This window comes from Canis lupus, chromosome 10 (genome assembly GCF_048164855.1).
Source record: "Canis lupus baileyi chromosome 10, mCanLup2.hap1, whole genome shotgun sequence".
Lineage (NCBI taxonomy): Eukaryota > Metazoa > Chordata > Mammalia > Carnivora > Canidae > Canis > Canis lupus.
Window position 1 is genome coordinate 59,042,303 of NC_132847.1, and position 24,478 is coordinate 59,066,780.

General features: G+C 36.7%; 1 protein-coding gene across 3 annotated transcripts in view; it reads right to left on the bottom strand.

Moving 5' to 3' along the window:
* The window catches only part of TEX10 (testis expressed 10), a 64,059-nt gene that overhangs the window by 26,964 nt on the left and 12,617 nt on the right, over window positions 1-24,478 (bottom strand). For all 3 annotated transcript variants that reach the window (XM_072842104.1, XM_072842107.1, XM_072842105.1), the window contains exons 5-9: window positions 22,039-22,151; window positions 6,624-6,862; window positions 5,770-5,905; window positions 3,969-4,144; window positions 2,167-2,344 (exon numbers count right to left, since the gene is read on the bottom strand). In XM_072842104.1, the coding sequence (XP_072698205.1) occupies window positions 2,167-2,344; window positions 3,969-4,144; window positions 5,770-5,905; window positions 6,624-6,862; window positions 22,039-22,151 (842 nt within the window). The remainder of the gene's footprint in view (window positions 1-2,166; window positions 2,345-3,968; window positions 4,145-5,769; window positions 5,906-6,623; window positions 6,863-22,038; window positions 22,152-24,478) is intronic.

Below are 24,478 nucleotides of genomic sequence, written 5' to 3' on the forward strand. Positions count from 1 at the left end.
CAATGACAATCTGTTTTTAATGATTATGAACCCCTACTATTATTTGTAAATTTATTTTCAACAGTTAGCACAAATCTCCACAAGAAAAAAGTAAACATCTGAAAACATCCTTACAAAAATTATTACGCAATGTGAATCATAACTGATGTTGATAAAAATACTAAATATAGCTTTCAAGGACAATCAATTTCAAGAAGTGTTCAAATGGTGATTTTAAATCAATTTTAAAACTGATCCTTCACAGGACACCTGGGTGGCTTAGCAGCTGAGCATCTGCCTTTGGCTCAGGGCATGATCCCAGAGTTCCTGGATCAAGTCCCACACTGGGCTCCCTGTGAGGAGCCTGCTTCTCCCTCTGCCTATGTTTCTGCCTCTCTCTCTCTCTGTCTCTCATGAATAAATAAATAAATCTTTAAAAAACAAAGAAAAAACCAAAAACTGATCCTTCACAAATTATATCAAAGGAACAGAGTGCCCTCTACTGGAAGTTAATAAACACAAAAACAATTTGGTAACAGAAAAAAAAAATAACATTTAATTTTTTTTAAAAGCCTAGCATTAAATAATCGATTAGACAAGGAACAGGATTTAAAAAAAAAAAAAAAAAAAAGCAGGATTTTTGTTTCCCCAAGAAAGGAAAACATGGGAAACTAATAAATGCTTAAAATACTTAAAAATAAGACCAAGTCTTTCTCTAATGCACGTGCATATAGAAGAAATGTAACACTGAATTTTCACATATAAACATGTTACAGATAGCTCTCTTCTGCTAAAAGGAAAGACGATCACCAGTTATGAACCACACTTCAGGTGACGAGATTCCAACATGTCATATACTGGTAAGGAGAGACTGTCAAGCTAAAGAAAGTCTACTAATAAAGTGAGCTACTCCTACTTAACTGGGATAGGGGACCTGTATAGACAAGAAACCATAAGGAAGTTAGTCTTTAAACTCTTCAGGTACAGCCTAGATTTCTGCCTAAAACCATATTAGAGCCTGTCCATGAGCCACAATCAGTAATAAGTATTACTGAATACTAAAAATATTACACCTAATGATACAAACACAGGTGTTTAAGAATACTTTGAATATCTGTAATATAAAACACCATTAATTAGTTATAAACATTTAAGAGTAAAATGATGCAACCACTATGGAATACAGTATAGCAATTCCTCAAAAAAATCAGAGGATTACCATGTAATCTAGCAATTCCACTTCTGGGTATATTAACCAAAAGAATTAAAAGCAAGGACTTAAACAGATTTGTACACTATGTTCAAAGCAGCATTATTCACAATAGCCAAAAGATGGAAAACAACAAGTATCCATCAACAGACAAACAAAAGGTAATATATACATACAGTGGAACATTAAGTCAGCCTTAAAAGGGAAATTCTGATAGAGTTATGCTGTGTGAAATATCCAAGACACAAAGGGACAAATATTATATGATTCAATTTATATGAAGTACCTAGAATAATCAAAAGCATGAAGATAGAATAGTGGTTGCTAAGCGCTGGGAGTGGAGATGAGGAGTTATTGTTTTAACACATGCAGAGTTTCAGCTTGGAATGATGAAAACGTTTTGGAGATGGACAGTGGTGCCAGTTGTACAACAATGTGAAAATACTTGATGTCACTATACAGTTTTAACTGTACACCTACAACTGGTTAAGATAGTTAAGTTTTATGTTATGTATATTTAACCACATGTACACACACACACACACAAAAAGATTTCAATTGATTCCTTGTCTGAGTCTACAAACATGCTTATTTTACCAGCTGTATTAAATTTGCAGGTCCCTGAAAAGAAGTCTGTCTCACAATTCCATAACACCAAGGTTAATTTTAAGCACAGTATTCTCACGTGCCATGGAACCCATACAACATGCTTTTGATAATTTCAAATCTGTATAAATCTATACAAATACTATTATAGATAACTTCTAGCTATACAAATCACTAAAAAACTTGCAACAGTCTTATTCTAGTGAACTTACTCTAGGAATAATATCAACAGTTTTAATTGCTGCATTAAGAGTAAATTAAGTTAGTAGCAGTATGTGACTTTAAAAGTGCTCTGTAGCTTATACATTGCCAATAAAAGGCATAGAGAAAAAGACTACACACTTAAAATACAGTTCACTTGAGGATGCTACCTCATGTGCAGTATCCCGATAAGCATAGCAGCCAAACTTGAACTGAGTCTTCCCATAATGCAGCAACGACTTAACCGAGAAAGTAAATCAGCAGGCAGACTGGGTAGAAAATATACAAGCTGGACCAAACGCTGCTGAGACTCCGCTGGGAGAACCACTACAGTGCCTTCTTGTGGATCTAGTGGGGATAGATACACATATTAAATTCAACTATAAAAGATATACAGAGATCAAATTAATAAAGCAGATTGATTACTGTGTTAAACTGAATTCCAATACATCAACTACATTTAAAAAAAATTTTATAATAAAGTATATGTACAACTTAAACTATTTTCTAAGGTAAAATAAACATAATCATTATTTAAAGACACATTTGTTTAACACACTAATAATTCCATAACATCCAAGTGTCATGTATGAAATAAGAACTTTGATGGGGGTAAAGGAATTGAACACAAAGTAAAACAGTAAAAAATAAGCACTTTTGCTAAACAGTGGCAGTCATAATATCAACCTAATTTAAAGCAAAAGGTACCTATACATATAAGCAATACTGAAAAAACAGACTTAAAAGTATAACCCAAGAAGGTAGAAGCAAACAAAAGTCCATTACTTAAAGAATGTATAAGTGAAAGATCCATACAATGGAATACTAGTACTCACCAATAAAATATAAAGTACAGATACATGCATGCTACAACATGCATTAATTTTGAAAACAGTACATTAAGTAAAAGTAGCCAGATTCAAAAGACCCTTATTATAAAATTCCATGTTCAAAATAGGCAAATCCACGGAGAGAGAAAAGTAGATTTCTGTGCCAGGAGCTGGGGAGGATTACTAAGGGGTATAGTTTCTTTCTGGAGTGATAAAAATATTCTGGAATCAGACAGATTGCATAAATTTGGGAATATGTTAAAAACATTGAAATGTACATAAAATAACAAATTTTATGGCATGTGAATGATTATATCTCAATAATAAATAAAAATTATATATATGTATATATCCCAGTATGCTTTTATTAGTATTTTTTAAATACTAATAAAATGTAAAATGTTTCCTGGGAGGAATTAAAAATGTAAATATATGGAAGTCATACAAGATATCCGTTATGATTAAGTATGTAATTTGCGGCTGAAGTTCAAAGGAATTTTTTTTAAATTCCTAATCAGTTTTGAATTTGTGAACAGCAGGGGGCTGAAAAGATGATTTATGAATCCGAGAAACAATCCACAACAACTACCCTTCTAAAATTATCCTAATAAAAAATACTTACTACTGAAAATAAATTTACTATTTGAAATCTTGTTTTGGCAATTTAACCATGGTATAACCAATTTATAATTTAAAGGAAAGGCTTGGCTTGGGTCACTATCCCAGGATCCTGGGACTGAGCCCTAGATCAGACTCCCTGCTTCTCCATCTCCTCCTGACCCTCCTCCTTGCTTGTGCTCACTCTCTGTCTCAAATGAAAGAAAGAGAAAAGGAAAGAAAAAAGAAAAGAAAAGAAAAGAGAAAAAGAAAAGAAAAGAAAGAGGGAGAGAAAAAGAAAAGAAAAGAAAAGAAAAGAAAAGAAAAGAAAAGAAAAGAAGAAAAGAAAAAAGAAAAGAAAAGGAAGGGAAGGGAAGAAGAGAAGAGAAGAGAAGAGAAGAGAAGAGAAGAGAAGAGAAGAGAAGAGAAGAGAAGAGAAGAGAAGAGAAGAGAAGAACAAACGAGGAAACCTAAAGAGTTCCCCTTAGAAGCTTCCTTCCTAATTCAGGGTAGATCAATGGCTACCTACACAGTTGAACTCTTACCATAGATTCGGAGAGCAGAAGCTTGTAAACTTTTTAGTAATTCTTTATTTGCTCGTGCTGCTGCAGTATGGATGATATCAATAAGCTGTGTTGAGAGCTCAGGATTTCGGGAGCCAAGATGAGCAAGTTGCAATGGTAAACCAGCCAGCCAACGGGATAACACTTTACTACGATATCTAAGAAACACCAAAGAAGAACAAAATAAGGTATGATTTCCAAAGACAAGGGAAATAAATTTAAACAAAAAAAAGTTTTAACTTGACTATACCAGAGTAACAAATCATCTACCAAGAAAACCACATGTACTCATTTAAACATCTGAGAGCCTACAAGAATGGCAGCATAAATTTATTCAGCTATAATATTTTCCACAATTTTACCCATTGAATTAAAAAGATCATGTAATTTGGGGTACTAATTGTGTGTTTATCTTAAAAACCGTATGTTTATCTTAAAAAGGGGAAAAGTGCTCAATGGTACAACTCTTTGTACCATTTATTTTAATTAATTATACTATATTAACACACTGATGCATTCAATGAAGGGTGCTCCCAGACTAAATGACTTCGAACCTGTGTTATTTTAATTCTTCAGTATAAAGCTGACCCTTGAAAACAACATGGGTCTGAACAGCGTGGGTCCACTTATAAGCAATTTTTCTTCAATAAATCTATTTTAAAAAGTTTTTGGAGAATTGCAACAATTTGAAAACCTCAAAAAGTGCACAGCCTAGAAATACTGAAAACATTATATTCTAATTTCTTAGATGTAACTGTAATAATGTATGTAACACCTAAAATATGTGTTTATCAACTGTTATCGATAAGGCTTCTAGTCAACAGTAGGCTATTAGTAGTTAAGTTTTAGTGTAGTCCAAAGTCACACACAGATTTCTGTGCACGAGGGGTGGGGATGTGTGGGGGAGGTGTATGTCAGTGTCCCTAACCCCTACATTCTTCAAGGGTCAACTGTACTTGTACTCAAGAAAGCTCCAGTGTCTCTATGCTCAGGTAACAGCAATCACTTTTGCTGTAGCCCAAGAGCTTAATGATTTAAGCATGACCTTTGTTGTAAGATCTGAACTTAAGTCTCAGCTCTATGTCCTATTATATTTAAGACACTCACCAACTTATGTAACCTAAGCTTCAGTTTCCTCCTATAAAATGAAAGTAACAGTACCTACACCTACCTCATAGTAGGAGTATGAGATTTAGATAAACTATGAAAAGCACCTTGGTTTGTACTACAGACTCAAATGTTTCAACAACTACCTATGTATGCTGAGGTATCCCACAATCCTTTTCTGCCTAAACATACATTCCTGACCATCTGAAATATACCTCAAACCCATCACATTAAAAAATTAATTCCTTAGTTCCACTCTTCGTGTTGTCCATCTCACTTGATAGCACCAAACTAAGCCAGAAACTTTCTCATCTTCTATTGTCCTCATTCCCATACCCAACATGTCCTTAAGGGCTAGTGGTTCAACTTCCATAACTTTTATAGAAAGCAAAAGAAAAGGCTGAGGCTACTATAGGTTGTTCCAATTGTCCTTAAGCTGTAGTGAACAAGTAGAAATACAAATTCAAAGAGGCTTTTATCTGCTTGGTTATACACATAAAGATTACTGGTACTATTAGGTATGCTCCTTTATACAATTTTGTTTTTTTTCTTATATGCAACGAAATGAGATTAAAAAATGAACTTCTCCAAAGATTTTATCACCCTATTATTTTATTTCAACAGACTATAAAAGAACTCCCCAAGAAAAAGAAAGGCAAAATAAATGAAATTTTACCTGACTTTGTAAGATCTCAGTTCTTCTTTTTGATAGATTTTACTGAAAAACTTCAGTAACAAAGTCCGAACTGGCAGGAGAAGGCCTCTCTGCTGATATAATGTATAAACTGCCTTGATGAGAGACTCTGTAGCCTCTAAAAACAAGAACAACTGCATATGAATCAAAAATGTTTCTTTACCAGCTCTAATTCCTCTAAAAGCACAGATGCGGTTTACTTTGTTCCTATGACAAAGAAGACCCTAGTCACAAAATGATCACTACCGAAGTCCTGTAGCAATGACCCAATATAAAAGTCAAACCAACCAGAGATTACATATAAATTTTCTTAAGGGACAAAAAAACCTATGTAGTGATGAAAATAACCAGGATTCTTAGAAAGATGAATAAGATGGGAACAAAACAGGAAAGCTTTGTTTTTGAATGAAAACAATTAGTAAGTCATACTAATATGTAACTTCAGGCTAGAAGTAGAGACAGGCAGGATTCATTCCAGATGGATAAAAGGGAAAAGTGCTCAATTTCTAATCAAACTAGACTGAGAAATGGGTATTTTATCATTAGGCTCAATGGCATTTCCTCTTAACTGTATCTACCTTCTTTTACTAAAGTCTGTAATCTACTAGAAATCTTACCATGTTGCTTCACAATGGACCTACTCACTGAGAAAGAGACGCTCTGAGCCATATACAATTTAAGTGTTCAAGGAGACAGTACTTTGTAGGAGCTATCTTTTATGGCTTGAATGTAATTAACCTATGTATAAAGTTTGAAAATCACTAATTCAAAACTAGACCCTAATAGCATATATAAGAGCTCCTCTCTGAAAGAAAGATAAAGCAGTTAACACCTACCTCTGTTGGGTTGTATCTGCATTAACCTCCACGATACCCCAAGCAATCTGTTCAGCTGCTTACTATTTAGCCTAAAGCCATCTTCAAGGGTCTCTGTCACAAACTTCCTTATCATTTCTATCCAATTGGAATCCTTCTGCAAAGTTGAGGCATTTGCCAGGGAGACCATGATATCAGACAGTGTTAAATTCAGTAAAAGATGATCTACATTATTGGAGAGAATCGTGCAATGCTTGATGCTAAAAACAAACAAAGACACACACATCTATCAAGTGTTAAATCTACCATGCCTGCTTCACTTAGAATACTTAAAAAAAGCTATCAATGGGTCAAAAAATTTCCTTTTAAAATAAATTGCCAAGAAGCAGGTATGGAGGCAAGGTTTAGGCCACTGTTTTGTAAATAAACCATTCCTTATGGAATTAAGGTTGTTAAGAAGATATGAATTACACTGTATACTGCTCATTACCCAAGTTCCTCTTCACACAAAAAGTAAAGGCCCTAGTAACAATACTTGGTAATCCTAAACGTGATTTGGAGAGAAGACTTGAGAACCTTAACATGCTTGAAGATTTTTTTTAAAGCATATACCTATATTTGGATGTAGGTCACAGTAGATCTTAACTCTGCTTCTACCTCACCAACATAATCACTAATTTCTCCTGGCCACAATTTCTGTATGTGTGACATAAGCAGACTGGTCCAAATAAGCACTATTCTGAAACAACTTTTGTGATACACATATTAAAACCAGTTTTTTTCTAGCTAAATAAGACATTTCTTTTAAAGCAAGAAATAGATTTCCAAAAATATTTCAAATACTTTCAATAAAAAAACTGCAACTCAGAATATAAATACTTATTTCAGACTATGGCATATTCAAAAGCAGAGCCTATTTATTTCAGGTTTCAAAAAAAATGTAAAGTTAATTAAAATAAAAAATCTCTCGGGACGCCTGGGTGACTTAGTGGTTGAGTGTCTGCCTTTGGCTTAGGGCGTGATCCTGGGTCTAGGGATCAAGTGAGTCCTGCATGGGGCTCCTCACAGGGAGACTGCTTCTCCCTCTACCTGTGTCTCTGCCTCTCTCTCTTTCTCTGTGTCTCTCATGAATAAATAAATAAATATCTTTTTTAAATAAATATTTTTTACAAAATTTAAAAATCTCTCAAACTAGCCAATTTTAAAGGAAAAAGTTACTCTTAGGTCAAGCATGAGCAAAGACACAGTGGTCAAGAACCAATACACGGGAAAGGAAATAAAAGAAATTTGGTACTATCAGAGCATCAAATGTACAGTTACAGGAATGACAAACGAGCCTGGAAAAATAAAATGACACCAAATTACAAAGAGTTATTAGAAAGACTAAGGGCACTAGAGTTAATTCTGAAACCACATGAGTAACATAGTTGAAAACTTATTTCAGATGGGTGATTCTGTGGATAGAAAAGTTACCAGACTATAAACAAGCAGGGGCGCCTGGGTGGCTCAGACTGTTAAGCCTCTGCCTTCGGCTCAAGTCATGATCTCCAGGTCCTAGGATCAAGCCCCAACTCATACTCCGTGCTAAGTGGGAAGTCTGCTTCTCCTTCTCCCTCTCTTTCTCTCCTGCTCTCTCCCCTCCCTCACCTGCTCTTTCTCAAATGAATAAATAAAATCTTTACAAAACAAAAACAAAGAAGCAGTTATGTGGCTATTGTAACAATCTAGGCAACAGATGGCAAGCTCAAGAACCAGGGTCAATGCTGGGTATGGACTGGGAGAAGGCAGAACATTTAGCAAGAATAAAAATTAGCTGGATTTGAAGTTTAAGTGTATAAGATGTATGTGAGTCTTGGAAAGGTGGGAATTGGGGGAATTAAAAGTTCTAGCATTGGTGACTGGATAAATGAAGCAGCAGAGATCCAGAAAATAAATACTACTTTTGATATGTGTAGCCTGAAGTGTCTCCAGTATAACTCCAGGCAGAGGCTAAAAGACAACTCAAAGTTGTCAGACAAATCTGACACCAGAAGGAGAAATCCAAGCTATTTGATGAAAATTACTCATATGACCACTCTTAGTTGCAAAAGAAGCAGGAAATACAATTTTTACTTTTTATAGTCATATTCCTAGCTACACACCAGAAATTAAGAAAAGAAAGAATGAGACTGGGACAAAGAACTAGCAGTCTACACATCACAAACCCAAATAACTACAAGGTTTTTTGCAAAACTGCCCAGCACCCAAAACCAAGACACATTTTAACATTAATTAGACCACACAAAAACTCAATTGCCACATTTCTTTTTTTTTTTTTTTTTAAACATTTTCTTTTTTTTTTTTTTTTATCTTTATTTTTTTAAAATTTTTATTTATTTATGATAGTCACAGAGAGAGAGAGAGGCAGAGACACAGTCAGAGGGAGAAGCAGGCTCCATGCACCGGGAGCCCGATGTGGGATTTGATCCCGAGTCTCCAGGATCGCGCCCTGGGCCAAAGGCAGGCGCCAAACCGCTGCGCCACCCAGGGATCCCGCCACATTTCTTCACAAGTAGAGCTTACCAAGATCTACCCTAAGTATATCTCAAAGCAGCATAATCTATTACTGTCTGGCAGGTCCAAATGGACACTGCAAACTTAGGAGAATCTATTCTGCTCTTCCAATAATTTACACAAATTTTTAAAGACTAAATATACCAACCATCAATTCTATGAGGGACGCAGGCCGATAGGTAAACCAATTTTCAGTAACAATAATGTAGCTAATTAGAACTAATCCTCTTCCTCCAAACAACTTTAAAACTAGATGAAATCATTTTTAAAAACCTCAGAAGTATTCAAGAGCTAAGAAGATAATAAACATTTACTGGGTCCCAAAATCTATGAAAAAAGCAAGATACTATCACTCAAGGATTTGTCCTTAGGGCAGCTGCCAATTTCAAAGAAAATGCTGCAAAACTGATGTAACCTTTAAGCAGCCTCACAGGGAAAGGTCAGAGCCCAGGACCTGACTAACAAGGGGACTTTCATATATTATCCAGGGTAAAGGTGAAGAAGAAATAAAAATAGCTCTTAGGTAAAACTTAATCCCAATTTTGCTTTACACCAGTGGCTTGAATAACCATTCCTCCCAACCAGCTCTACAGATTCAACACAATTCAAATCAAAATCCCAACATGCTATTTGTAGTTATCAATAAATTGATCCTGAAGTTTTTTGCTTTTGTTTCTTTTGCCTTCTGGATGTATCTTGCAAGAAGTTACTGTGGCAGATTTCAGGTTGTACTACAAAGCTGTGGTCATCAAGACAGTGTGGTACTGGCACAAAAACAGACACACAGATCAATGGAGCAGAATAGAGAACCCAGAAATGGACCCTCAACTTTATGGCCAACTAATATTCGACAAAGGAGGAAAGACTATCCATTGGAAGAAAGACAGTCTCTTCAATAAATGGTGCTGGGAAAATTGCACATCCACATACAGAAGAATGAAACTAGACCACTCTCTTGCACCATACACAAAGATAAACTCAAAATGGATGAAAGATCTAAATGTGAGACAAGATTCCATCAAAATCCTAGAGGAGAACACAGGCAACACCCTTTTTGAACTCAGCCACAGTAACTTCTTGCAAGATACATCCATGAAGGCAAAAGAAACAAAAGCAAAAATGAACTACTAGGACTTCATCAAGATAAGAAGCTTTTGCACAGCAAAGGATACAGTCAACAAAACTTAAAGACAACCTACAGAATGGGAGAAGATATTTGCAAATGACCTATCAGATAAAGGCCTAGTTTCCAAAATCTATAAAGAACTTATTAAACTCAACACCAGGGATCCCTGGGTGGTGCAGCGGTTTGGCACCTGCCTTTGGCCCAGGGCGCGATCCTGGAGACCCGGGATCGAATCCCACGTCAGGCTCCCTGCATGGAACCTGCTTCTCCCTCTGCCTATGTCTCTGCCTCTCTCTCTCTCTGTGTGTGACTATCATAAATAATAAAATAAAAATTTAAATAAATAAATAAATAAATAAATAAACTCAACACCAAAGAAACAAACAATCCAATCATGAAATGGGCAAAAGACATGAAGAGAAATCTCACAGAGGAAGACACAGACATGGCCAACATGCACATGAGAAAATGCTCTGCATCACTTGCCATCAGGGAAATACAAATCAAAACCACAATGAGATACCACCTCACACCAGTGAGAATGGGGAACATTAACAAGGCAGGAAACCACAAATGTTGGAGAGGATGCACTGTTGGTGGGAATGTGAACTGGTGCAGCCACTCTGGAAAACTGTGTGGAGGTTCCTCAAAGAGTTAAAATAGACCTGCCCTACGACCCAGCAATTGCACTGTTGGGGATTTACCCCAAAGATTCAGATGCAATGAAACGCCGGGACACCTGCACCCCGATGTTTATAGCAGCAATGTCCACAATAGCCAAACTGTGGAAGGAGCCTCGGTGTCCATCGAAAGATGAATGGATAAAGATGTGGTCTATGTATACAATGGAATATTACTCAGCCATTAGAAATGACAAATACCCACCATTTGCTTCAACGTGGATGGAACTGGAAGGTATTATGCTGAGTGAAGTAAGTCAATTGGAGAAGGACAAACATTGTATGTTCTCATTCATTTTGGGAATATAAATAATAGTGAAAGGGAATATGAGGGAAGGGAGAAGAAATGTGTGGGAAATATCAGAAAGGGAGACAGAACATAAAGACTCCTAACTCTGGGAAATGAACTAGGGGTGATGGAAGGGGAGGAGGGCGGGGGGTGGGGGTGAATGGGTGACGGGCACTGAGGGGGGCACTTGACGGGATGAGCACTGGGTGTTATTCTGTATGTTGGTAAATTGAACACCAATAAAAAATAAATTTATTATTAAAAAAAAGATAAACGACATAGGACTAAGGCAGCTAATTATAACAAACTGTCTCACAATAGCAACAATGGTCTACTGTTTATAGGATATACCAGTAAGCTTCCCTCCCCCATCCACAACCTAATTTGTTCTGTTCCTTTATACTATAAGTCTCTCCCAAAGGAGTACCCATCCCTAATAATTTCAGATTCTGAAAAAAAAAAAAATTAGATCTGGTTCTTCAGTTAGAGTCCTTATTTGAACCAGTTAGGAAAATTTTCTATATACAATATACCAATAAACTTCCTTTTTACCAAATAAACTTTATACTGTTCCAGATGATCTTTCCTTTTGGCCTTAACAAACATTTCTATTCAATTTAACTATAGGAAGCTCAAATTTCTTCTACAGATGATACTGCAAGTCAATTTCCTTTTGAATTCTGCTTAAGTACTCAATACCTGCTGCACTCTTTCTCTGGCCCCTATTCTGTCCTTAGTTTCTCAAAAAGAAATCTATTTGGTAGTAATTTTCTCTAAAATGTAGTCATTCATGTACTGTCTGAACTAATATTTACTATGCTTTTTTAATATAGCTCAGTTTTTAAAGACAAATAGAATTTCTAAAAGAAAATTTGTCACTACCATAATCAGAAAACCAATTTTTCCTAATACATTTTGCAGTAAATTCCCAACAACCCAACCAGCACTTAATCAACCTCAACTCGTCAAATCAATCAAAGCTCTCCATTACCTCTCGAAAAATAAACTTCTTTTCCCAGCATACTAGTAAATCTTCCCAACAGCAGACTACTCTTGTCAGCAGTGAACTTCTGCTCTCCCAAGTTGATTTGTAGCCCAAAGGCAAGACTTAACTATACTGTAAACAGAAAGATTTGGGGTCCCCGAAAAAAGAAAGACAAGAGGGATGCCTGGGTGGCTTAGCGGTTGAGTGTCTGTCTTCGGCTTGGGGCATGATCCCGGAGTCCCAGGATCGAGTCCACATCGGGCTCCCTATGAGGAGCCTGCTTCTCCCTCTGTCTACATCTTTGCCTTCTGTGTCTCTCATGAATAAATAAAAATCTTAAAAAAAAAAAAAAAAAAAAAAAAAAAGGAGACACGACACAGCTTTTATGACATAAAATAAGTCATTTTAGGTCCCCAGCTATTTTCATATTTTCCCTGATCAATGCTCCATTGGCTCTATTAGCCTAACTACATTTCTTACAAAGCTTCCTAGGAAGTGTCAGAATTACAAAGAAAATACAAAAATGTAGTTAAGGGTAACTAAAGAAATGCAAAAACTAAGTCTCTTAGAGGCCAGTAAATAGGCTAACTATAACAGAAACAATAAATCAGCGGTGAAACTCCTGTGCTGCTTCAAAAGTAAACAAGGCCCTGTATTTCTTATCCAAGATAAGGAGCTCAAGACTCCATCCAGTTTATACCGTTAAGAGTTTGCCCAAAACCTCTTCCCCTGACAGGGTTTGCCTCATTATGATGTTAAAGTCTAAACCCTGGGAGGGGCACAAGCTTCATAACATAGCACACATGTTTCCTAAGCATGTCTGCACAAACATACATCACATGCCTTTACATGTGATGGACAGAGGTCCCCTTTCTGAATATTCATCCTAAACCCTAAATAAAAAGAACCTGCTCACCCATACTCAGGGACACATGGCTTTGGAAGTTATTCCCCATGATCTCCTTACTGCAGTAAATATGTTCCATTTTATGATAACTCCATCTGAAATCTCTATCTGTAACCCACCAAGGATTGAACTCATGTTAGTTCAGTTATAGTATTTGTTCCTAGTACATATAAGAATTAACTTGGAATAATCACCATAGACTAACACATTTTGAGCACAAAAACTGTTTTCTTAGGGGCACCTGGGTGGCTCAGTTGGTTAAGCATCCAACTCTTTGATTTCACCTTGGGTCATGATCTCAGGATCATGAGATCAAGCCCCACATGACACTCTAAGCTCAGCTTGAGATCTTCTCCCTCCAATCTCTGCCCCTCACCCTGCTCGCACTTGCTCTTTGCTTTTACTTTTTTAAAGATTTTATTTATTTATTCATGAGAGACACAGAGAAAGAGGCAGAGACACAGGTAAAAGAAGAAGCAGGCTCCTCGCGGGAACTTGATCCCAGGACCCCGGGATCACACCCTGAGCCAAAGGCTCAACCACTGAGCCACCCAAGCATCTCCATGCCCACTCTTTAAAATAAATAGAATCTTAAAAAAAAAAAAAAAAGAACCTTTTCTTAGAGAGGACTACACTGCATTTTTTTAAAGGTCAGTATTTACAATGACAAAATTATAGCCTTTAATATAAATGAAAGAATTGAAAGCAGGTACTCAAATGAACACCTGAACACCAATGTTCACATCATTATTCACAGTAACCAAAAGATGGAAACCACCCAAACACCCATTGACAGATAAACAGATAAAATATGGTATATACATACAATGGAGTATTGTTTAGCCTTAAAAAGGAAGGAAAACTTGGAAGTAACCAAGAGGATCTTCAGTAAGTAGGTGAGTAGATACATAAACTGTGACACATAAACTGTGATACATAAACTGTTCCATACAATGGAACTTAACACTTAAAAAAAGTCATGAAAAAAACATGGGAAAGGGAAGGATGAATAGGAGAAAACAGGATTTTTAGGGGAGTGAAACTATCCTATATAATATAATAATGGTACATAGATGTCATCATATGTTTGTCAAAACTCCGAATTTGTAATACCACCAGTGAACTCTAACATAAACTATAGATTTAGGATGAAAATGATGTGTCAGTGTAGGTTCATAAACTGTAAATGTTTAACTCTGGTGCAGGATGCTGACAGTGAGGAAAGCTATGGATTTCTACAAGCAGGAGTACATGACAATTCTGTATTTTCTGCTCAATTTTACTATCAAACTAAAACTGCTCTAAAAACATAAAATCTATTTTCAAAAAAGGGAAAAAATGCTGCTACACGCTACAATATGAATGAAACTTGAAGACATTTTCCAAAGTGAAATTAAGCCAAACACAAAAGGAAAAATATGTTATGGTTCTTATACGAGGTACCTAGAAGAGTCAAATTAATAGAGACAAAAGTATAATACTGGTTCCAGGATGCCTGGGTGGCCCAGCAGTTGGGCACCTGCCTTTGGCTTGTGATCCAGGATCCAGTCTCACGTCGGGCTCCCTGGAGGGAGCCTGCTTCTCCCTCTGCCTAGTCTCTGCCTCTCTCTCTCTCTCTCTCTCAGTCTGTCTCTCTCATGAATAAACAAATAAATCTTAAAAAAAAAAAAAAAAAAAATACTGGTTCCCAGGCGCTGGTGGTAAGGGACCATTACTGTTTCATGGGTACAGACTTCTGGTTTGGGAAGATGAAAAATGTTCTGGAAACGGATGGTGGTGATGGTTGCATAGCAATGTAAATATACTTAATACACTTAAAATGATTTAAAAGGTCAAATTTCATGTTAGATATATTCTACAACAATAAAAGTAATATCCTTTGTAATTCTGTATTTTAACTGAAGATGAAGAACTTTAGACATTAAATCAAAAATTAAGTGGGGTTACAGGAGTGTGAAGACCACTGGGTGAAGCCAATGTTGCCTTCCACATGTTATCTGCTAAATATTCAATGCAGCACCTTATGGATGTAAGAGAGCAGCCCAGAGTCTCTAAAAAAAAAAAAAAAAAAAAAAAGAATCCCTGGGGAATCTTCTGAGGAATAAGCTAGTTACACTACCAATCTATTTTTGCTAAAAATTCCACAACTGCAAAGTCAGCTGGGAAGACAGCAGAATAGGCAGACCCCAAGCTCACTTCCTCCCAGGGATACAACTAGAAAACACCCATAGCCATGTATTACCCAGGAAACCACCTGAAGACTGGCAGGACAAATTCCACAACTAAAATCAAGGAAGGGACATTAAAGAAGACGGGAAAGGTGAAGACACATGGCTGTTTGACACAATGGAGAGGGAGCTCGTGGCATGGAGAAGGGTAGAAAATACTTTCACACTGGGAAGTCCATGAACAGGGAGGATGGAATATTTGCCTTTGAAAGTGAGAAGGGCTGAATTTTTTGAGTTCTCAAAAACCAGCAGGACTTAAAGCCTAGAATTTTAAAACTCTGTGAGAGCCCAGAAGGCATTAGGAAACAGAGTTCCATGATAAGAGATAACAAGAGGAATAGCCCCAAAGATATAGTGCAGAACCAGCACATGGAAAACTCTAGGGGCAGACAGGAGGGAGGGTGATTTGCTCATTTCAGAGCATGGCCAAGAGAGGCTGGGATCACAGGTAGACTATAGGAACAAAGGACACGGCAGGCGCCATTTCCCTTCCCACCCCCCAGCAAAAACACCTGCTACCTGCAACAGGCCACCTGTGGTAACCAGTGTGGTGCCAACACTCCCAACTAGCTTCTACCAAGCTTTCTCACATTCCACTCCCTACCACACCCCTCCCCCACCTTCAGCAGATATGCCCTTCCCAGTTACACTGAGTCTCAGCACTGCAGGCCCCTCCCTGAGAAGCCCAGGAGAAACCCTACAATGCCTTATTTCCTGACACCCACATTTCAGGACCTCAGTTTTGGCTGTGGCAGACTTTCACAAGCAGACTACCAACACATCTTGTTAAAATGTGCCTCACCCTTGCTGAGAGACCAAAGTGAAACAAACATAAATAATACGCCTTATAGAGAATTTAAAATAATGATTATGAAGATCCTGGACTGGAGAAAAGAGTGGAGGACATCAAAGAGATGATTAACACAGAGATAAAGAATCAATCAGAGATCAAGAACACAGTAAATGAAATTTAAAATACTCTTAATGGAATAAATAGTAGGCTAGAGGAAGCAGAAGAAGTGAATTAACAATCTGGAAGGTAGAGTAATGGAGAGTAACAAACCGAGCAAAGGAAAGAAAATTATGCAAATTGAGAAAAGTCTTAGGCAACCCAGTGACTTCATCAAACATAATAACACTTGCATTATAGGGATCAAAAAAGAGAGAGATAAAGAACATTTATTTGAAGAAATAATAACTGGGGCACCTGGGTGGCTCAGTGGTTGAGCATCTGCCTTTGGCTCAGGTGGTGACCCCAGGGTCCTGAGATGGAGCTCCACATGGGCTCTCTGCAGGGAGCCTGCTTCTCCCTCTGCCTATGTCTCTGCCTCTCTTTCTGTCTTCCATGAATAAATAAATAAAACCTTTATTAAAAAAAAAAAAAAAGACAGAAGAAAGAATAACTGAAAACATCTCTCATCTGGGGAAGGAAACCAAGATCCAGACCAGGAACCACAGAGATTACCCCCTCACCAAATTCAATCCAAGGCTATCTACACCAAGATACACAGTAATTAAAATGGCAAAAACTAGCAATAAAGACAAAATTTTAAAAATAGCAAGAGAAAAAAAGACAGTAACACACAAGAGACATAAGGCTATCAGTGAATTTTTCAGCAGAAACTGCGCAGGCCAGAAGGGAATGGGGCAGGATACATTCAAAGTGCTGAAAGAGAAAAATCTGCAGCCAATACAACAACCAGCAAGGTTATCATTCAGAATAGAAGACATAAAAGAGTTTCCCAGTAAACAAAAATTAAAGTAGTTCATAATTACTAACCAGTCCAAAAGAAATATTAAGGGGGAAGGACGCCTGGGTGGCTCAACAGCTGAGCGTCTGCCTTCGGATCAGGGCATGATCCCAGGGTCCCAGGATCCAGTCCCACATCAGGCTCCCTGTGTGGAGCCTGCTTCTCCCTCTGCCTATGTCTCTGCCTCTCTGTGTGTCTCTCATGAGTAAATAAAATCTTCAAAAATAAAAATATAAAGTAAAACAAAGATCGTAACAAGAGACAAAGGGCGCTATAATTAAAGGGGACAATCCAACAAGAGGATGTAACAGTTGTAAATATCTATGCACCCAATATGGAAGCACCCAAATACATAAATCAGTTAATGATAAACATAAAAGGAATAATCGATACTAATACAATAACAATAAGAGACTTTAACACCCCATTCACATCAATGGACAGATCATCCAAACAGAAAAATCAACAAGGACAAAGTAACTTTGAATGAAACTCTGGACCAGATAGCTTAACAGACATATTCAGAACATTCCATCCTAAAACATCAATATACATTATCTTCAATGCACACAGAACATTTTCCAGAATAGATCATATATTAGACCATAAAACGAGTCTCAACAAACTCAAAAAAACCCAAGTCATACCATGCATCTTTTCTGACCACAATGCTATGAAACCAGAAATCAGTCACAAGAAAAAATCTGAAAAGAACACACATACATGGAAGTTAAATAACATGCTAGTAAACAATGGGTCAACCAAGAAATCAAAGACATCAAAAATTACATGAAAATGAAAACACAAAGGTTCAAAATCTTTGGGATGCATCAAACAGTGGTATTAAGAAGACAGTTTATAGAAACACAGGCCCACCTCAAGAAGAAAAATCTAATATAAACAGCCTAACTTTATACTTAAAGAAGCCAGAGAAAGAACAATCAAAACCCAAAACCAGCAAAAAGAAAGAAATAATAAAGATTAGAGCAGGGACACCTGGGTGGCTCAGTTGGTTAAGTATCTGCCTCTGGCTCAGGTCATGATTCCAGGGCACTGGGATGGAGCCCAGTGTGGGGCTCCCTTCTCAGCGGGGACCCTGCTTCTGTTTCTCCCTATGCCTCAGCCTCTGCCCCTCCCTCCTCGTGTGCTCACTCTGTCTTAAATAAATAAATGAATAATCTTTTAAAAAATAAACATTAGAGCAGATATGAATGGCATAGAAATTTAAAAAAAAAAACAGATCAATGAAACCAGGAAATAATTCTTTGGGGGGAAAAAAAAATCAACAAAACTGAAAAACTTCCAGCAAGACTCATCAAAAAAAAAAAAAAAAAAAAGAGAGAGAGAGAGAGAGAGAGAGAGCGTGTGCAGACCCAAATAAAATTACTAATGAAAAAGGAGAAACAGCAACCAACACCACAAAAATACAATTATAGGGGTGCTTGGGTGGCTCAGTTGGTTGAGCATCTAGCTCTTTGATTTCAGCTTGGGTCATGGTCTCAGGGTCGTGGAATTGGGATCTGTGTTGGACTCTGTCTGCACTGAGTGTGGAGTCTGCTTTGGATTCTCTCTCCTTCTCCCTCCACCCCTCTCCACCCTATGTGTACTCCCTCCCCTCTCTAATGAAAAGAAAGGGAAAGGGAAGGAAGGGATACAAACAATTGTAGCAAAGTATTATGAAAACGTATATACCAACAAGTTGAACAACTTGGAAGAAATGGATAAATTCCTAAAAACATATAACCTACCAAAACTAATGCTGGAAGAAATAGAAAATCTGATCAGACCAATCACCAGCAATGAAATTGAAACAGTAATCAAAAAAAATCTCTCAACAAAGGTCCAAGACCAGGCAGCTTCACAAGCAAATTCTAGCAAACATTTAAAGAAGAGTTAATATTCCTTCTCAAACTATTTCCAAAAATACAAAAGGAAAAGGAAAGAAAACTTCCAAATTCATTCCATGAAGACAGTATCACCCTGACACCAAAATCAGACAAAGATACCACCAAAAGAAGAGAACTACAAGCCGATATATCTCTTGTAAATACAGACGGAAATATCCTCAACAAAATATTAGCAAACCAAATCCAACAATGTATTAGAAAAAAAAATCATATACTAAAATCAAGTGAGATTTATTCCCAGGATGCAATGGTTGGTTTAATATTCGCAAAAGAAGGGGCACCTGTTGAGCCCAGTTGGTAGAGTGTGCGACTCTTGATCCTGGAGTCATGAGTTTAAGCCCAACATTGGGTGTGGAGTCTACTTTAAAAAAGTAAAATACTAAAAATACATATTTACAAAACAATGTGATATATCACACATCAATTAGAGAAAGGATAAAAAAAACACATATGATCATTTCAACAGATGCAAAAAAAGCATTTGACAAAATACAAGATCCATTCACAATAAAAACCCTCAACAAAGCAGGTCTACAAGAAACACAACTCAACATAATAAAGGCCTTATGTGAAAAATCTACACCCAACATCCTATCAATGGTGAAAAACTGTAACCTTTTCCACTAAGGTCAAAAACAAAACATGGCTGCCCTCTATCACCCCTTTATTCAACATAGCAATGGAAGTCCTAGCCACAGCAATTAGCCAACATAAAGAAATAAAAGGCATTCAAATTGGTAAGGAAGAACAAAAACTCTATTTGCAAATGACCTATTACATTTAGAAAATCCTCAAGACTTCATCAAAAAGCTACTAAAACTGATACATGAATTCAGTAACATCACAAAATACAAAATCAATGCATAGAACTCTGTTGCATTCTTATACACTAATTATGAAACAAGCAGAAAGTAAAATTAAGAAAACAATCTCATTTATAATTGCACCAAACAATAAAGTATCTAGAAGTGAAACACTTGTACTCTGAAAACTTTAAAATCAGATGAAAGAAATTCAAGACAACACACAAAAAAAATGGAAAGACATCCCATGCCCATGGGTTGGAAGAATAAATAGTTAAAATGTCTATACTACACAAAGCAATCTACAGATTTAATGCAACCCCTATCAAAATATCAACAGTATTTTTCACAGAACTGGAACTATCCTAAAATTTGTATGGAATCACAAAAGACCTAGAACAGCCAGAGCAATCTTGAAAAAAAAAAAAAAAAAAAACAAACCTAGAGGTATCCCAATTCCAGTTATATTCCAAAGCAGTAGTACAACAGTATGGTACTGGCATAAAAATAGACACAGAGATCAATGGAACTGAACAGAAAATCCAGAAATAAACTCACAATTATATGGTCAATTAATCCTTGATAAAGGAGGAAGGAATATACAATGGGAACGAGTCTCTTCAACAAATGGTGTTGGAGGGATGCCTGGGTGGCTCAGCAGTTTAGCGTCGCCTTCAGCCCAGGGCCTGATCCTGGAGAACTGGGATCGAGTCCCGTAGCAGGCTCCATGCAGGGACTGCCTCTGCCTGTCTGTTTCTTTCTCTCTCATGAATAAATAAATAAATCTTAAAAAAAAAAAATGGTGTTGGAAAAACTGCAGAGCTGCATGCAAAAGAATGAAACTGGACCACTTTTTCACACCATACACAAAAATAAACTCAAAATGGATTGAAGGCCTAAACGTGAGACCGGAAACCATAAAAATCCTTGAAGAGAGCACAGGCAGTAACCTGACATTGGCTGTACCAACGTTTTTCTAGATATGTCTCCTGAAGCAAAGGAAATAAAAGTAAACTACATGGAGACATCAAAATAAAGCTTCTGAACAGAAAACACAACAATTTACAAAATTAAAAAGCAACCTACAGAATGGGAGAAGATATCTGCAAGTGACATATCCAATAGTCACTATCCAAAATATATAAAGAACTGATACAATCAATACCTAAAAAATAAATAATCCACTTAAAAATGCAAAACATGAACATTTCTCCAAAGACATTAGATGGCCAACACACACAAAAAGATGCTCAACATCACTCAACATTAGAGAAATCCCAGTCAACACGACAATGAAATATCACTTCACCCCTGTCAGAATGGCTAAAATCAAAAACACAAGAAAGAAGCACTGGTGAGGATGTAGAGAAAAAGGAGTACTCATTTATTATTGGTAGGAATGCAAATTGGTGTAACCACTATGGAAAATAATATGGAGGTTGCTGAAAAAATGAAAACTAGAACCTCCCTGTGATCTAGGAATCACACTTCTGGGTATTTACACCAAAAATACAGAAACACTAATTCAGAGATACACGCACCCCATATTTACTGCACCATTATTTACAATAGCCAAACTGTGGAAGCAATCCAACTATCCACTGATAAATGAAAGGATAAAGTGCTTTTCAGAAGGCACTTAACTACAGGCCCACCTCAAGAAGAAAATGTTATTTGATAACTTGTTTTTACATTTATTTGCACTCACTTGAGGTAAATATTTTAAAATTTCCAAGCTTACAATTTTAAACTCCATCTTTTCATCTGTAAGCCTTTGTTTTAGAAAACTATTTTTCTCCAATTATTCCTTTTCCTGATATTAGTTTCACTGCCAGTTTTCTCACATATAAATGATACAACTAGATGACCTTTAAGATGATCTCAGAGATTACCTAGTACCTCTCCCAAATAAATGACCCACCTCAACAAATTTTATTAAATTTATATTTATATAATTTGATACCTGATGCTCACTTTATATAAAATATCCATTATATATTTTTAATTAAAATAAATAAAAATGAGTCTCAAAGCTTAAAGTGACTTGTTCAAGATCAGCCATACTATTGCTACTTTAATTTCTATTTCACAAAATTTAGATATGAACCCCTCACAGTGTAGAAAGTTCCACTTTAAGGCTAAATATTTTTAATAATTTCAGGCTAAAAAAATAAATCCAGTCTATACAGTGGAAAGAATCACAATACCTTTTATTTGTCTCTTTCCTTTTGTGCTTGGTTATTTCTTTTAAGGCATATGGAAAGTGACTCATAAAATGGTGTTTGAAATCAATAAGATAATTCTTTCGAAGCCACGACTCCTATTAAAATAAGCAAAGATTAGAAAATCTACACAAAACATTTAAAATAACCAAATTTAAGCAGAAATTTGACTACTTGTTAATCTTCAACTATAAATTTACCATTATACATCTTTTGCTCGTGATAGCAGATGTAAATTTTAAAATCAGAATAAAATATTAGGGCATCCAATTCTTACCCACAGATCTTTTCAGTGCTTAATAGTTACCTTTACTTGCCTTTTATCTACTGTTTAAGAAAAAGAAGAAAAAGTAAATAAGATATAAGAAAATTCTTAAATTCAACCACTAGTACAGTTATCTGTAAAATACATCAGAAGATCTTCTACCTAATGTTCTGTTTATACAATAATTCTACTTCCCAGCAATTCTATTATTTCCAATTAAAGGTATTTAACACTGTCACAAAGCAATGCACTTCTCTTTAATTCTTACAGTACTCATGAATCTGTCTTTCCTATTTAAAACTCTAATTCCAGATTACAACACTCTTATTTCCTCCTATCCAGAGAACCAACCATTCCACTTTGCCAGGGATTGAACGGTTTCTTGAGATGTGGGATTTGAGGTGTTTAAAATAACGGGTCATCCAAGAGCACCTTAGGATCTTTAACTGGATTCTTCTCTTTGTGCTAATCTATAATTTACTTAACATGTCCTCTTGGACTTCTAACAGGCATCTTAAATTTAACATGAATAGAGACACTTGGGTGGTACAGTCAGTTAAGTGCCTGACTCTTGGTTTCGGCTTAGGTCGTGATCTCAAGCATCATGAGACTAAATGACCCCACATCGCGTTCTGCACTCAACAGAGAGTCTGCTTGGGTTTCTCTCTCCCTCTACTGCTCCTCACCCTCACCCCTTATGTGTGTGCATGTGCACATGTGTGCTCTCTCTAATAAATAAATCTTAAAAAAAAAAATAAGTTAACATGAATAAATTAAACTCTCCTCACTAGCAGTCACACTGTCATTTGGACCTTAACACAGGCATCAACCATCCTTGCTGCTTTTTCCTTCACTATGCACATCAGTAGTCCCACTGGCTTTATCAGAATCCAATTACTTCTCATAGCTTCAACCATTAGTTATCATTCTACTCCAATCAACCATTCATACCTAGATTACTGCAATAGCCTCCTAATTGGTCTCCCCACTTTCCTCTTGCCCTCCTCAAAAGTCAATTCTCTACAGAGCAGCCAGAGTGATCTTTTAAAATATAAACCGTGCTTCATAATAATACAGAAAGGAAAAAAGGGATTAAAGGTGTATATAGGGCAGGACCAGTCATTCATAGAATAGATTGCGTGAGTTTGGGCTCCACTGTTTTGCAAGAGCTGGATACTGACTACAGGGAAATTCACTTGTGTCCCATTTGCAAATTCAACATATTAAAGTTAAATAAATATAATTCAAATCATGCTACTTCCCTGCTGAAAATCCTCCACTGTCCTTTCACCACACTCAGGTTAAAATCCAAACTTATTACCATGGACCATGGGGTCCCAAATATCTGGCCAGTGTCACCTTTTCTGACTCATCTTCTATCATTCTCCTAGTACCTTATTTGCCCAGGTTTCCTGCCATTCCTCAAAAATGTCAAATCTGTTCTCACTTCAGGGGCTTTACACCTGCTATTCCCTCTGCCTGGAAGGTTCTTCCTACAGGTCTTTTACAAGACTTGCTCCTTTAACTTCAGTGCCATTCAAGTCATGAAAGCACTTCCAGACCAGTTATTTAAAATAGCTCCCGCTCATTCTGTTCCAGCACTTTTCTCTCTTTACCCTGCTTTACTTTCATCTTTCTTCTTAGTACTGGCATTATGTATTTGCTTACATCCATCAACCCCACCAGAAGGTTAAGTACTATTAAGGGCAAGCAACCCTGTAATGATGGATGAAATTGTTCTTCATCTGTGTTGTCTAATACAGCAGCCACTAGCTACATGCACCTACTGAGCACCTGAAATGTGGCTAGTATGACTAAGGAACTGAATTTTTTTTTAAAGGAACTGAATTTTAATTAACTTAAGTAGCTCCTATAAAGCATCTATAGATGCTCAACAAATCCTATATTGCATCTGACTATTCTTCACAAATTCTTTATTATTTTTTTTAAAGATTCATTTATTTATTCATGAGAGACACAGCGAGAGAGAGAAGCAGAGGGAGAAGCAGGCTCCATGCAAGGAGCCCGATGTGGGATTCGATCCTGGAACTCCAGGATCATGCCCTGGGCTGAAGGCAGGCACTTAACCGCTGAGCCACCCAGGGATTCCCATCTTCACAAATTCTAATCTTCACGGAAAAAAGACATCAGCAATGAAAG